Raw genomic sequence first — 16,943 nt, forward strand, 5'->3', positions numbered from 1 at the left:
TACACGTTCTGAACCAACATTAACACAGCACCTTGCACACAGAATAAGAAAACTGGCCATTCGGCCCATCAGCTATAGTGCGGTTTACCCCCCACATCAATAAATAGTCCCAATCACTTTTAGCCATTCTGTTTCCATATTATATTTTTGTCCTTTGCTTCAACTACTGACCTAATCTATTTTTAAATACTATTGTGCTTCAATTCTGGCCTTGGGTGACTGTCTGTCTCTGTGGAATCTGCACGTCCTCCCCGTGTCTGCATGGGTTTCCTCCGGGTGCTCCGGTTTCCTCCCACACTCCAAAGATGTGCGGGTTAGGTTGATTGGCCATGCTAAATTGACCCTAGTGTCGAGGGATCAGCAGGGTAAATATGTGGGGTTACAGGGATAGGGCCTAGGTGGGATTGTGGTCGGTGCAGACTCGATGGGCCGAATGGCTTTCTTCTGCAGTGTAGGGATTCTGTGATTCTAAAAGGACTTTGGGACATCCTGCAGAGCAAATTCTTAACCTTTTATAATAAAATCAATCGAGTGGGACTCAAACCTACAATTTTCTGTCTCAGAGATCCGAGTGCCAATGTTTAAACCACAGCTGAGGAAAATTCATGCCAAAAATGGTAGTTAACACATTCTTTGGGAAGCCACGAGGAGGACTGGAGTCACCAACGTAAATGTGAAAGATGCCATAGAGTCCATAAGGACAGACCGATGGGTTCAGAAAGATTGTGGGTAGATAAAACTAGGAACAGTCTGAGCTTGAAAGTTTAAAGTTCATTTATTTGTGACACAAGTAGGCTTGCATTAACACTGTAATGAAGTTCCTGTGAAAATCCCCTAGTCGCCACTCCGGCGCCTGTTGGGGTACACTGAGGGAGAATTTAGCATGGCCAATGCACCTAACCAGTATATCCTTCGGACTGTCAGAGGAAACTGGAGCACCCGGAGGAAACCCGCACAGACACGGGGAGAACGTGCAGAGAAGCAATTACAGCTGTGAAGGAGGATGATATGTTAGGAAGATCACCAATTGAGGCCACATGGATAGAGCTTAGGAACAAACAAAGGGAAATCACACTACTCAGGGTGTACTATAGACCCCAAACTATTAGAGGGAGATTGAAATGCAAATATGTAAGCAAATCTATGAGAAGTGTATAAAAAGAGCAGGGCAGTTTTAATAGGGAATTTTAACCATCCCAATATTAACTGGGATCATTTTAGTGTGAAAATATTGGAGGGAACAGTTTTTTAGTTCTATTCGGGAGAACCTTGTGGCCAGGATATGGCAATCCAACATGAGAGGGTGTGATTTTAGTTTTGGGAGATGACGCTGGGTGGGTGGAAGTTGTGACAGTGAGAGCGCATTTTGGTGGCAGTGTCATAGAGTCACAAGGTGGGATTTTCTGGCCACACGCGTCCCAAGACTGGAAATTCCCACGTGAGGTCAACAGACCTTTGCATGGTCCGCTGAATTTTCTGTCCCGCCCGCTACAATTCCCTTGGTGGGAAAATTCCACCTATAGAGTCATAGAGCGCAGAAAGGCCCTTCAGCCCATCGAGTCTGAACCGACAATAGCCATCACTAAATCCCATTTTCCTGCACTAGTCCCATATCCTTGAATGTTTTGATATTACAAATGCTCGTCCAAATATTTTTTAAAGTTTGTAAAGTTTCCAGCCTCCACTACCTTCCCAGTGCAGTGTATTCCTCGCACTAAGTTGATCTTTCTCTACACCCTAGCTATGATTGTAACACTACATTCTGCAACCTCTCCTTTCCTTCTCTATGAATGGTATGCTTTGTCTGTATAGCACACAAGAAACAATATTTTTCACTGTATACTAATACATATGACAATAAATCAAATCAAATCAAATCACAATCGTTGTTAATGTCTCGGTGATGTTTCTTCAGGCTTCATACAGCAGTGTCCTGGGGGTTGACTTCCATTCCTGGATACTCCAGGCCAACCCTGGAAGGTTCAGGGCAGCATGGTGGCACAGTGGTTAGCACTGCCGCCTCACAGCGCCAGGGACCCGGGTTCGATTCCTGGCTTGGGTCACTGTCTGTGTGGAGTTTGCACGTTCTCCCTGTGTCTGCATGGGTTTCCTCTGGGTGCTCTGGTTTCCTCCCACAGTCTGAAAGACATGCTGGTTAGGTGCATTGACTCGAATAGGCGCCAGAGTGTGGCGACTAGGGAAATTTCACAGTAACTTCATTGCAGTGTGAACATAAGCCTTACTTGTGACTAATAACTAAACTTTAAGGTTGGCAACCTTAGCCCTCTGACAAAGCCTGGCAAGCCACTAGGTTTAAGAGCAATTAGGGATATGGGACAAATGCTGGTCTTGCTGTTGATGCCCACATCTCAAGAAAGAATAAAGCAAAACAGATTGCTGTAATTGTTTGAATTACTCACCGTTGGTGGTTGTGCTTTCTGTTGCCTGAGTTCTAAGGTCTAATGAAGGGTCCCTCCCCTGAAATGAACTGAGTTCAAGTACTAACAGACCTTTGTCAACTCCTAGCCTTCCTATTTTCCTCCTCTGACCCTTAGCTGCACTTTTAGCAAAAGACCAAGCATTAATGCCCAGCAATTCTCTTCCTTTTCTCTCCCCTCTTCCCCTGCCAGTTACTGCGCTTATTTTCGAATGAAGGAGATGAGTCCCTCGTGCCGTCTTGGGCTGCGGATCAGTTACCTGTTCCGGGAGAAATACGTGTGCGTTGAATGTCAAGGAGAAGCCATGGGGATCAGAGACCGGTGCGAAGGTGATGGGTTGGAAGGAACCAGGTAGGAAGCGATGTGTTCATCATGATGAAATCCTAATTAAAAACTGCACAGGGTCCCTACAAAATAACCAGACGAGGGTTTGTAGTGAAGATCGTTCATCAAACTATACGAGAATCTTACAACGTTTTCTAATTTTTTCCCCCTTTATTCTATCATTACTATTTATTTAAGGGGATCAAGGGTTATGGGGAGAAGTCAGGAGAATGGGGAAGAGAATCATATCAGCCATGATTGAATGGCGGAGCAGACTCAATGGGCCGAATGGCCTAATTCTGCTCCTATATCTTATGGTCTTATAGTCTTATTTAACCAATGTACAGTATTTATGATCTTTTGCCTTCAATGTTGGCTCTCCCAGATTCTTAGAGTCAGTTCTATTTCTGTTTTGTTTTGTTAATAGGGAAGGTGTGGTATTTATGAAATATCCTTGTCACTTCTTTGCTCTCAATTACAAGTTGCCCATTTATCTCTGTAGTCTGACCCCTTTATTTGACCATCCTTTTACCTCGATATGCTTATAAAATGTGAGTGGCACAGTGTTAGCACTGCTGGGTTCAATTCTGGTCTTGGGTCACTGTCTGTGTAGAGTTTGCATGTTCTCCCCGTGTCTGCGTGGGTTTCCTCCAGGTGCTCCGGTTTCCACCCACAGTCCAAAGATGCATAGTTAGATGGATTGGCCATGTTAAATTATCTCTTAGTGTCCAAAGATGTGTAGGTTAGGGGGATTGACCATGCTAAATTATCCCTTAGTGTCCAAAGATATGTAAGTTAGGGGGATAGTAAGGTAAATACATGGCGTCACAGGGATACAGTCTGGATAAGATGCTCTATCAGAGAGTCGGTCCAAATTTGATGGGCCAAATGCCCTCCTTTTGCACTGCAGGGATTCTACAATTCCTCCGGTTGCTCTGGTTTCCTCAAGAGTCCAAAGATGTGAAGGTTAGGTTGATTGGCCAAGCTAAATGTGTAGATTAGGTGGATTAGCCAGAGTAAATGCGCAGTTACAGGGTTAGGATGGAGGGGAGGGCCTGGGTGGGATGCTCTTTCAGAGAGTCAGTGCAGACTTGATGGGCTGAATAGCCTCTTTCTGCACTGTAGGCATTCTATGGTGCCTCCCAGTGATGGTCAGTTCATTTTGTACCTTTCAAAACTTCATTCTTCACTTCCCTCTGAAATAGTTTTTCCCTCTCACGTTAACCTTTTTCATTGTCTTCTCCCCCATATTTAACTTGGGCCTCATTTAAAACCTTTTTTTTGGGCTAATTTTAGTATTCATCAATGGTAATCCAGCCTCTGGCATTCTTCTCAACTGAGAGGCTGTCAACCTGTAAATCCATCTCCAACTGGTAGTTATTTATCTTCCTACTGCTCACAGTTGCCAGTTTTCCAACTAGTTAATCCGGATTGGATTACACTTCATTCCACAGAATGGGGTTCATTTCCAGTTTAGGGACTTTTATCTTGAATTTTTCCATTTTTGTTTTGTAAAAACATAATTATTGTTGATACAAAACAGTTAGAACCATAGAATGGGATCCCTACAGTGCAGAAGGAGGCCATCCGACCCATCGGGTCTGCATCAACCCTCCAAAAGAGCATCTTGCCCAGGCCACACCCCTGCCCTATCCCCGTAACCCCATACATTTCCCATGGCCAATCCACCTAACCTGCACATCTCACCTTTCCCTGGGTGGAAGTGTCAATTACTAGGGGGCATAAGTTTAAGGTGCGAGGGGCAAGATTTAAAGGAGATGTACGAGGCAATGTTTTTTACACAGAGGAGTGTGGGTGGCTGGAACTCGCTGCCGGGGGAGGTGACTTCTAAGGGGCATCTGGACAAACACATGAATAGGATGGGAATAGAGGGATATGGTCACCGGAAGGGTAGGGTGTTTTAGTTCAGCATGGTCAGTGCAGGCTTCAAGGGCCGAAGAGCCTGATCCTGTGCTGTAACTTTCCTTGTACTTTGTTCTTTTTGGAGTGTGGGAGGAAACCGGAGCACCTGGAGGAACCCCACGCAGACACAGGGAGAACGTACAGATTCCGCACAGTCACCCAAGCCGGGAATCGAACCCGGGTCCCTGGCACTGTGAGGCAGCAGTGTTAACCACTGTGCCACCACGCCGCCCCATCACTATTTACCTTAATGTCACTTACTCATCCAGTTTTCTTCAGAGAAACCATAGAATCCCTCCAGTGCGGAAAGAGGCCATTCAGCCCATCGAGTCTGCACCGACAACAATCCCACCCAGGCCCTATCCCTGTATCCCTACATATTTACCTGCTAATCCCTCTAACCCTCATATTTACCCACTAATCCCTCTAATCTACGCATCCCGTGACACTAAGGGGCAATTTAGCTTGGCCAATCAACCTAACCCGCACATCCTTGGACTGTGGGAGGAAACCCACGCAGACACGGGGAGAATGTGCAAGCTCCCCACGGACAGTGACCCGAGCCGGGAATCGAACCCAGGTCCCTGGAGCTGTGAAGCAGCAGTGCTAACCACTGTGCTACCGTGCCACCACATGAATTAGATCCAGCACCGATTCGGGAGAGAGTCCTGGTTGGAGTCTAAGACATTTGTCCTTTCACAGCCCATTTTAAGATCATTAAAGCCCCCATGAATAGGATTCAGCTACTACTCTAAACCCCAAATTTCGTGCAGACCTCAGGCTCAGTTTCTTTCCAGTTAGATTGTTCTCTATATTTTTATTGTTTTACTTCAGTTACAAGAATAGATTGAAGAAGCCGGGGTTGTTCTCGATGGAGATGAGAAGACCGAGAGGAGATTTGATAGAGGTGTTCAAAATCCTGAGGGGACAGGGCAGAGTAGACAGGGAGAAATCCTTCCCATTGGTCGACTGTTCCCATGGGTGGCACAGTGGTTAGCACCGCTACCTCATAGCACCAGAGACCCGGGTTCGATTCCGGACTTGGGTGACTGTGTGGTATTTGCACATTCTCCTCGTGTCTGCGTGGGTTTCCTCCAGTTTCCTCCCACAGTCCAAAGATGTGCGGGTTAGGTGGATTGGCCATGCTAAATTGCCCCTTAGTGTCAGGGGGACTAGCTAGGGTAAATGTATGAGGATAGGACCTGGGTGGGATTGTGGTTGGTGCAGATTCGATGGGCCGAGCGGTCTCCTTCCGCACTGTAGGATTCTATGATTCTATGAAGATTGTGCCAGCCTCTTCTAATGTAAACAACAACATTTTTGCAACTGAGTTTTATTGTTAACAATGGGACGATACTCAGGAAGGTCCCAATCTTTTCCAAGGTGACTGGTCACAAGTCCAACTCATCAGGAGAGTGCCCAGGATGTGTCCCACATCTGGCTGTTGTGCTCTTGCTGGGGTCATCTGCCTCCAGACTTCATGCATTGAGAATGGAGATGTCCCCTGTTGACGTCAGACAAAGCTAATGGCACCCTCATTTAGTTTAGTTCGCCAGCCAAGACGAGATGTCAGCGTATGCCCGCTAGTGTACATTACCAGCCACATGGAGACATGAGTGAGCATTGAGAACACTGGGGGGACACCAATGAGCCTTCGCCTCATTCGAAACTGGAGTGTGTGGCTGGCAATGACACAGAGAGATTAGCTTTGTGACAGAAATCCTCCATGTAGCTCTTGCCACACCGATAGAACAGCAGGTCCCAATGTCAGCTTGGGTGCTGACTCTAGATTTAAGCAGAACTAAAGCTAAACCGCTATCCATCAGTATTACAGTTGCTTTATAACTATGTTTATTTTTATTCATTCATGGGACATGGGCGTCGCTGGCTGGCCAGCATTTATTGCCCATCCCTAGTTGCCCTTGTTAAGGGGCAGTTAAGAGTCAACCACATTGCTGTGGCTCTGGAGTCACATGTAGGTCAGACCGGGTAAGGACTGCAGATTTCCTTCCCTAAAGGACATTCGTGATGGGTTTTTCCGACAATCGACAATGGTTTCACAGTCATCAGTAGATTCTTAATTCCAGATATTTTTTGTGGAATTCAAATTCCACCATCTGCCGTGGCGGGATTCAAACCCGGGTCCCCAGAACATTAGCTGAGTTTCTGGATTAATAGTTTAGTGATAATACCACTGTTGTTGTAGGAACCCAACTTGTTCACTAACGTGTTGTTGTTACCTGGTCTGACTTACACGTCACTCCAGCTCCACATCAAAGTGATCAAGTCATAGCTTCCCTCTGAAGCAGCCTAGCAAGCCAGTCGATTAGATATTAAGGCAACTAAAGGCTGGTCAATAAATGATATGGAGATGCCGGCGTTGGACTGGGGTGGGCACAGTAAGAAGTCACACAACACCAGGTTAAAGTCCAGCAGGTTTATTTGGAATCATGAGTTTTCGGAGTGCTGCTCCACTCACCTGATGAAGGAGCAGTGCTCCGAAAGCTTGTGATTCCAAATAAACCTGTTGGATTTTAACCTGGTGTTGTGAGACTACTCACTGTGGTCAATAAATGGCAGCCTTATGGCAGCCTGACCTGAAGAAGGAGCGACACTCCGAAAGCTTGTGCTACCAAATAAACCTTGTTGGACTTTGACCTAGTGTTGTGAGACTTCTTACTGTGCCCACCCCAGTCCAACGCCGGCATCTCCACATCATAGCCTTATCCATATCCAGAGAGTGAATTTTAGAAAAAACATGATGAACTCTCAGACTAACTTCATGTTTGTAATCCTGGTTGCCTAAAGCTGTTTCTCTGTGTGTGTGTGTGTGTGTGTGTTGATTTTTCCTCCCTCTCCAGAACATTCTGGACAGCGGCCTCCAGCCCTGGCTGCCAAGGATCATGGGTGCGTGAATCTCTGCGCGAAAACTGCCGCTGTCCCCCACAGTCACTGATCTTCGTTTAATATTGTTTTGGATGTGGTACGTTACTTCACCCGGCAACAGAGGTCACCTGCGGGGCCTACGGGGAGCGAGAGGAGCCTGTGCAGAGCCATCGCCACTTTCTGGACTCCTCGCTTGACAATGTGATGAGAGAGATGTAAAAATGGATGAAGGAGAGATCATATAACCTTGCTGCATGCTATTTACCTCAGTATCCTGCTACGTAAGCACATGCAGAGACTTATAACCTCACAACAGGACAATGAAACTCTGAAAGCACAAAGAGAACAGCTAAGAACCTTTAAACCTTTTACCTCTGAAACTCTGCTGAAGCTACCTCCATAAACACACCTGCGTTTATTATAAGAAGACACCAAAAAATTAGTATTTTCCTTTTAACCGTTTTCTACTATTTGTCAAGTTTTTTATTTGTTTATCCATATGCTATGTAACTGGGAACAGCAAAGATGGGAATGTCTAGATACAAGGACTGAATATTATTTAAAATTACTTTTGAATAAATCCATTATCATTACAATACTCGGCTGCATTTTATTTTGTTCAGGCCTCACAGTGTTCTTTGCGTACACTAACCTCAGGGCCTCAGAGGGCAGGTCCTCTCAGCTTTCTCCCCCGCACACCAGAGAAGGATGTCAGAGTCAGCAACCCTCCAGCACTATCCTGAGGAAGGATTTTCCCCCTGTGGGGGGGGGGGGGGGGCTTCAGAACCACCCCCACCCCCCACCCCCACCCCCCACAACCCCCCCATCAGGCTCAAATGGGGATCAGAAGCCCTCACTGTGTGGGGAAACCTATGATGTTGCTCAAATTGACCTACTAGTGTCCAGGGGGTGGGCTCAATCACGGTGGCACAGTGGTTAGCATTGCTGCCTCACAGCGCCAGGGGCCCAGGTTCGATTCCCGGCTTGGGTCACTCTCTGTGCAGAGTCTGCACGTTCTCCTCGTGTCTGCGTGGGTTTTCTCCGGGTGCTCCGGTTTCCACCCACAGTCTGAAAGGTGCATTGGCCATGATAAATTCTTCCCCAGTGTACCCAAACAGGCGCTGGAATGTGGCGGCTAGGAGATTTTCACTGTAACTTCATTGCAGTGTTAATGTAAGCCCACTTGTGATTAATAAATAAACTTTAAAACTCAACCTCAAATTAATAACAGTGGGTGGGCTGTTGAAGCTAGGGGACCAATGGGAGGCCTTCCAGCTTTAAAGCAACAGCAGGAAGTCAGGGCAAGTAAGCGAAGGGAGTGGTCGCTATTGTGTTTTGTACCTCAGAGATAAGCAGAGGTGACACTCCATTTGTGAAGGGAAAAGGTTTCCAGTGGCAGAAGGGTCGGTAACGTGAGGTGACAGATTTAAGGCGTTTGGTGAAAGAACTGGAGGCAACATGAGGAAACATCTTTTACACAGTGAGTTGTTATGATCTGGAATATATCTTAAAATTTGTTCATGAGATGTGGGCATTGCTGGCAAGGACAGCATTTAGCTCTCATCACTAATTGTCATTGCCGCTGCAGTTTGTGTAGTGTAGGTACATCCACTGTGAGGGAGGGAGGTCCAGGATTTTGACCCAGTGACAGTGAAGGACCGGCGATATATCATAGAATCCCTACAGTACAGAAGGAGGCCATTCAGCCCATTGAGTCTGTACCGACCACAATCCCGCCCAAGCCCTCTTCCCATAACCCTCATTTACCCTGCTAATCCCCCGACACTAGGATCAATGTAGCACAGCCAATCAACCTAACCCACACATCTTTGGATTGTGAGAGGAAGCCGGAGCACCCGGAGGAAACCCACGCAGACACAAGGAGAATGTGCAACCTCCGCTCAGACAGTGACCCGAGGCTGGAATTGAACCCGAGTCACTGGCGCTGTGAGGCAGCAGTGTTAACCACTGTGCCGCCGTGCCGCCCTTATTGCCAAGTCAGAATGGTGCGTGGCTTGGAAGGGGACTTGCAGATGGTAACGCTCCCAGGCATTTGCTACTTTGAACTTCTAGTTGTTAGAGGCTATGGGTGGGATTTTATGGCCTCGCCCAATCGAGACTGGGAATTCCTGCCCGAGGTCAACGGACATTTCCGTTTTCTGCCCCTCGCCCACTCCGATTCTGTGGCGGGCGAGGCAGTAGAATTCCGGCGCACATATTTAGAAGGAGCTGTCAAAGCAGCCTTGGTGAGCTCCTGCAAAGCATCGAGATGGTGCACACTGCTGCCACTGTGCGCTGGTGGTGGAGGGAGTGAATGTTTAAGGTGGTGGATGGGGTGCCAATCAAGTGGGCTGCTTTGTCCTGGATGGCATTAAGCTTCTCGAGTGTAGTTGGAGCTACACTCATCCAGGGAAGTGAAGAGTGCTCCATCACATCCCTACTTGCGCTTTGTAGATGGTGGACAAACTTTGGGGGATAAGGAGGTGTAATAATCTCTGCAGAATTACCAGTCTTTGACCTGTTTTTGGAGCCACAGTATTTATTTGGCTAGTTCAGTTCAGTTTCTGGTCAATGGTAACTCCCAGGATGTTGATAGTGGGGGTTTCGGCGATGGTAATGCCATTGGAAGTCAAGCGGAGATGGTTAGATTCTGTCTTGTTTGAGGTGGTCGCTGTCTGGCACTTGTGTGGTACAAAGTTAATCGTCACTTATCAATCCAAGCCTGAATGTTGTCCAACACCAATGTACATTTATATTAAGCCTTTGTCGTAAGAACACATTTTAGGTCACTTCATTTGAACATTTTAAACCAAAATATGATTCTGAAATACATAAGGATTGGGTAGGACAAGTGATCAAAAGCTTGGTTAAAGAGCTAGGTTTTAAGGAGTGTCTTAAAGGAAGAAAGTGAGGTGAAGAGACAGAGAGGTTTAGGGAGGGATTTGCAGAGCTGGGGCCATGCAGTTGAAGATAGAGTGATTAAAATTGGAGATACTCAAGAGGCCAGATATGTCAGAGGGTTGTGGGTCTAGAGGTGATTATCGAGATAGGGAGGGGATGAGACCATAGAGGGATTTGAAAGCAAGATGATCCTTAGGGATGGGATTTACGACCATTTAGAAAGATGTGGTATAGTCAGCACGGATTTGTGAAGGGTAAATCGTGCCTCACAAATTTGATAGAATTTTTTGAGGAGGTAACTAGGTGTGTTGATGAAGGTAGGGCGGTTGATGTCATATACATGGATTTTAGTAAGGCGTTTGATAAGGTCCCCCATGGTCGGCTTATGATGAAAGTAAGGAGGTGTGGGATAGAGGGAAAGTTGGCCGATTGGATAGGTAACTGGCTATCTGATCGAAGACAGAGGGTGGTGGTGGATGGAAAATTTTCGGACTGGAGGCAGGTTGCTAGCGGAGTGCCGCAGGGATCGGTGCTTGGTCCTCTGCTCTTTGTGATTTTTATTAATGACTTAGAGGAGGGGGCTGAAGGGTGGATCAGTAAATTTGCTGATGACACCAAGATTGGTGGAGTAGTGGATGAGGTGGAGGGGTGTTGTAGGCTGCAAAGAGACATAGATAGGATGCAAAGCTGGGCTGAAAAATGGCAAATGGAGTTTAACCCTGATAAATGTGAGGTGATTCATTTTGGTAGGACAAATTTAAATGTGGATTACAGGGTCAAAGGTAGGGTTCTGAAGACTGTGGAGGAACAGAGAGATCTTGGGGTCCATATCCACAGATCTCTAAAGGTTGCCACTCAAGTGGATAGAGCTGTGAAGAAGGCATATAGTGTGTTAGCTTTTATTAACAGGGGGTTGGAGTTTAAGAGCCGTGGGGTTATGCTGCAACTGTACAGGACCTTGGTGAGACCGCATTTGGAATATTGCGTGCAGTTCTGGTCACCTCACTATAAGAAGGATGTGGAAGCGCTGGAAAGAGTGCAGAGGAGATTTACCAGGATGCTGCCTGGTTTGGAGTGTCGGTCTTATGAGGAAAGGTTGAGGGAGCTGGGGCTGTTCTCTCTGGAGCGGAGGAGATTGAGGGGAGACTTAATAGAGGTTTATAAAATGATGAAGGGGATAGATCGAGTGAACGTTCAAAGACTATTTCCTCGGGTGGATGGAGCTATTACAAGGGGGCATAACTATAGGGTTCATGGTGGGAGATATAGGAAGGATATCAGAGGTAGGTTCTTCACGCAGAGAGTGGTTGGGGTGTGGAATGGACTGCCTGCAGTGATAGTGGAGTCAGACACTTTAGGAACATTTAAGCGGTTATTGGATAGGCACATGGAGCACACCAGGATGGTAGGGAGTGGGATAGCTTGATCTTGGTTTCAGATGAAGGTCGGCACAACATCGTGGGCCGAAGGGCCTGTTCTGTGCTGTACTGTTCTATGTTCTATGTTCTATGAGAATTTTAAAATGGAGATGTTGCTTGACTGGGAATCATCATAGGTCAGTGAGCCCAGGGGGTGATAGAGGAACAAGGATTGGTGTAAGTTAACACACAGGCAGCAGAGTTTTGGATGAGCTCAAATTTATGGACAGAGTGGATAGTCAGAAGCTATTTCCCAGGGTGGAAGAGTCAATTACTGGGGGCAAGATTTAAAGGAGATGTACGAGCAAGTTTTTTACACAGAGGGTGGTGGGTGCCTGGAACTCGCTGCCGGGGGATGTTGTGGAAGCAGATACGATAGTGACTTTTAAGGGGCGTCTTGACAAATACATGAATAGGATGGGAATGGAGGGATATGGTCCCCGGAAGGGTTTTAGTTCAGATGGGCTGCATGGTCGGTGCAGGCTTGGAGGACCAAAGGGCCTGTTCCTGTGCCGTAATTTTCTTCGTTCTTTGTTCTACAATGTGAGAGATGGGCCAGAGCTGGATTGGAATAGTTCATTCTAGAGGTAGCATTGTTATGTGTGATGGAGGGAAGGTCACTGAAGAAACAGCTAATGATGGTTGGGCCTTGGCCACTACTCTGAGAAATTCCTGCAGCAATGTCCTGGGACTGAGATGATTGACCTCCAACCACCACAACCAACTTGCTTTGTTCCAGGTATGACTCCAATCAGTGGAGAGTTTTCTCCCTTGATTCACATTGACTCTAGTTTGTCTAGGGCTCCCTGATGCCATATTCCGTCAGTTACTGCCTTGACCTTAAGCGCATGCACCAGTTTTTTATCTATGTTTGGACTAAGGCTGTAATGAGTTCAGGCACTGCGTGCCCCTGGCGGAACCCTAACGGAGCCCTCATGAGCAGGGTATTAGCAAGTGCTGCTTGATTGCACTGTTGACAACACTTTCCATCACTTTGCTGATGTTTGCGGGTAGGTAGACTGATGGATTGGTAACTGACCATATTGGAATTATCCCGCCTTTTGTGGACAGGGCATAGCTGCACAATTTGCCATATTGTTGGGTAGATGCCAGTGTTGGAGCTGGACTGGAACAGCTTGGCTTGGGGTGTACGGAAGACACAGGAGCAGGGGATGGACAATCCACTCGGCATTTTTGGCTGAAGATGGTTGCAAATCCTTCAACCCTGTCTTCTATTGAAGACTGTGTGAGGACAGAGAGGTGGGAGTCACTGCAAGTGGGAGGGTGCTGGCAGGAGATCAGATGTTACGCAGGGTGAAGAGACCAAAGAGATTGAAGGCTGAGGGGGAGTGCAGAGAGATCAGAGTCTGAGGATGGCACACAGAGGTTGAGGTCTGTAAGAAGGAAGAGGTTGGTGGGGGGTTGGAGGCGTGAGAGCGAGATAGGAATCTGTGAAGGAAATCAGGGCCAAATTTGTGGCAATGAAAGTGGGGAGTTTGATCAAAGAAAATTCCACCCATCCCTCCAATCCGATAGAACTTCTCCAACATGACAAAGCATGTGGAAAAATAACATCAACGCTCAAATCACCAATTGCAATGATGCAAAAACAAGGCTGATTCCAAAACAGATGGGGGTAGCCTTTGACCCCTGGAGGTAATAGAAAGGAGAAAGAGAAGGCCAGATCATTACCGTGGCAACTGTCTGTTTAACACCTTAACTCTGGAGGGGCCAATGATGACTTGCATAATTTATTCAAATAGCGATATCTGCAGATATTTAGCAATGGCCGGCAGAATTAATGTTAGTTGTGAGAGGGCCCACTCACACAAAATCTTTAAATAGCTCAGCAGGTCATCAGTCCTGCCTTTGAATGAGATGCTTGTGGTTTCAAATCCCCACTCCAGATACTTGTACACAAAACCTCTGCCGTCACTCTGAGTGCAGTGCCGTGGGAGTGCCACACTATCAAAGGAGCCGCCTTTTGGAGGGGGCATCAAACCTCACCTGGCCTCTCAGGTGCATGTAAAATATCTCCTGGGCAATAGTTCAGAGAAGTGTGTGTGGGGGGGGGGGAGTTCTCCCTGGGGTCCTGGATTGATATTCTTCCCTCAGTCAGTATCAGCGGTCACTAAGGTGGAGAGTTTTAAGTTTATCCATTTATTAATGTCACAAGTCAGCTTACATTAACACTGCAATGAAGTTACTGTGAAAATCCCCCAGTCGCCACACTCCGGTGCCTGTTCGGGTACACTGAGGGAGAATTTAGCATGGCCAATGCACCTAACCAGCACATCTTTCAGACTGTGGGAGGAAACCGGAGCACCCGGAGGAAACCCACGCAGAGACAGGGAGATTGTGCAAACTCCACACAGGCAGCTCACCCAAGCCGGGAATGGAACCCAGGTCCCTGGCGCTGTGAGGCAGCAGTGCTAACCACTATGCCCACCACGAGTCTGGCCATTCGTGTCACTGCTGCTTGCAGGATCTTACTGCGCGAGAAACAAAAACCATGGCTGCCGCCATTAAGACAGAGGTTCCGTCTGGGACGTCCCGAGGTGGCGAAAGGCACTACAGAAATGCAAGTCCTTCTTTCAGGGGGAAAAAAAAAACGCGGTTGAAATTAAAAAAAAAAAAATTCCAGTCATAACATAAACTCTGGAGTCGAAGCAGACTGTAAAAATTACTGCGTTCATTGGAGCACAGCACCAGGATGGCCATGTCAGCGTTACCCTTTCTTTTACTGTTATATACAACACTGAAGAAAGATTTGTGTCAGCCATGACTGATGAACCTGGCCTAACCTTTCCTGGCAGCCAGCTCAGTTTAGCAAAGAGAGGACAAGCCATCTCCTGGCTCGGTGCCTGATGGCTTCTGACAGCAGTGGATTCAGGGATGATCCCTCCTGAAAGGAGGGGTGACATTCCAGTCCACGACGCCATTGTCGTACGCCAGGCACTGTTTGCTTTCACCAAGACAATTCAGTTCAGAGTAAAGCTGCTCGAATTTCTATCGAGCACGACACAGATTTCCGATCACAGGCTTCGTCTGGCCCCCCCCCCCGCCCCCCCCGTTCGATGAGCCGCATCCTTCGACAGATGCGGAATTCTGCGGGAAGAGCGATATCACTGTTCTCAGAAACAGCGGCAGAGTATCCAGATCAATGGGGGTTCAGCGGGAGATTGTGCCCCTTTTCTTAGTGCTTTGTTAAATATGGGATTGATAACTTGCATCCATGTCGTAATAGTGAAACTTCCCAAGGTACTTAGAGTCATAGAATCCCAACAGTGCAGAAGGAGGCCATTTGGTCACACCCAAGGTGCAGGCAGATAGATGGGTGACTGCTAGAAGGGGCAGGCAGTCAGTGCAGGAATCCCCTGTGGTCGCCCCCCCCCCTTCTCTAACAAGTATACCATTTTGGATACTGTTGGGGGGATGGCCTATCAGGGGATAACAGCAGCAGCCAGAGCAGTGGCACCATGGCTGGCTCTGTTGTTAAGCAGGGAGGGACAAAGAGCACTAGAGCAATACTTTTGGGGACTCTATAGTTATGGGTGCAGATAGGCGCTTCTGTGGACGTGAAAGAGACTCCAGGGTGGTGTGTTACCTTCCTGGTGCCAGGGTCCAGGATGTCTCTGAACGGGCAGAAAGCATTCTGAAGGGAGAGGGTGAACAGCCAGAGGTCGTGGTACATATTGGTACTAACAACATCAGCAGGAAGAGTGATGCGGTCCTGCAGCATCAGTTTAGGGAGTTAGGTAGAAAGTTAAAAAGCAGGACCTCTAGGGTTGTAATCTCAGGATTACTTCCTGTGCCATGTGCCAGTGAGGCTAGAAATAGGAAGATAGTGCAGCTCAAAACGTGGCTAAACAGCAGGTGTAGGAGGGAGGGTTTCAGATATCTGGATCATTGGGATCTCTTCCCAGGCAGGTGGGACCTGTACAAGAAGGACGGGTTGCATCTAAACTGGAAGGGCATAAATATTCTGGCTGGGAGGTTTGCTCGTGCCACACGGGAGGATTTAAACTAGTTTGGCAGGAGGGTGGGAACCAAAGCAAAGGTGAATTAGCTGAAGGGGAACCAGAGAGCAGGACCAGTAAGACCCAGAGAAAGAGCAGGCAGGGTGGGATTGCTGGTCAGAGGGTCTGGTGGACTGAAGTGCATTTATTTCAATGCAAGAAGTGTAACAGGTAGGGCAGATGAACTTAGAGCTTGGATTAGTACTAGGAGCTACAATGTTGTTGCCATTACAGAGACTTGGTTAAGGGAAGGACAGGATTGGCAACTTTACATTCCAGGATACAGATGTTTCAGGCGGGATAGGGAGGATGTAAAAGGGGTGGGGGAGTTGCACTACTGCTTAAGGAGAATATCATAGCTGTATTGCGGGAGGACACCTCAGAGGGTTCATACAGCGAGGCAATATGGGTAGAGCTCAGGAATAGGAAGGATGTAGTCACAATGTTGGGGGTTTACTGTAGGCCACCCAACAGCCAGTGAGAGACAGAGGAACAGGTATGTAAGCAGATTTTGGCAAGGTGTAAAAGTAACATGGTTGTTGTAGTGGGAGATTTTAACTTCCCCTATATTGATTGGGACTCACTTAGTGCTAGGGGTGTGGATGGGGCAGAGTTTGTAAGGAGCATCCAGGAGGGCTTTCTGAAACAGTATGTAGACAGTCCAACTAGAGAAGGGGCTGTACTGGATCTGGTATTGGGGAATGAGCCTGGCCAGGTGGTCGATGTGTCAGTGGGGGAGCAGTTTGGGAACAGTGACCACAATTCAGTAAGCTTTAAGGTACTGATGGATAAAGATAAGTGTAGTCCTCAAGTGAAGGTGCAAAATTGGGGTAAGGCTAATTATACAGCAATATTAGGCAGGAACTGAAGAATGTAGATTGGGGGCAGATGTTTGAGGGCAAATCCACATCTGGCATGTGGGAGGCTTTCAAGTGTAAGTTGATAGGGATTCAGGACCGGCACATTCCTGTAAGGATGAAGGATAAGAATGGCAGGTTTTGGGAACCTTAGATAATGAGAGATATTGTAAGTCT

The 16,943-nt window shown here is 47.3% G+C and overlaps 1 protein-coding gene across 1 annotated transcript in view; it reads left to right on the forward strand.

The window, feature by feature from the left end:
- LOC144502869 (somatomedin-B and thrombospondin type-1 domain-containing protein) overlaps nt 1-8,165 on the forward strand; it is a 178,644-nt gene extending 170,479 nt beyond the window's left edge. The window contains exons 4-5 of the mRNA XM_078227253.1: nt 2,631-2,789; nt 7,547-8,165. Of these exons, the coding sequence (XP_078083379.1) occupies nt 2,631-2,789; nt 7,547-7,652 (265 nt within the window). The 3' untranslated portion in view covers nt 7,653-8,165. The remainder of the gene's footprint in view (nt 1-2,630; nt 2,790-7,546) is intronic.
- Nucleotides 8,166-16,943: the final 8,778 nt, after the last annotated feature.

The sequence above is a fragment of the Mustelus asterias genome, chromosome 13 (genome assembly GCF_964213995.1).
Source record: "Mustelus asterias chromosome 13, sMusAst1.hap1.1, whole genome shotgun sequence".
In the NCBI taxonomy this organism is placed as follows: Eukaryota; Metazoa; Chordata; class Chondrichthyes; order Carcharhiniformes; family Triakidae; genus Mustelus; species Mustelus asterias.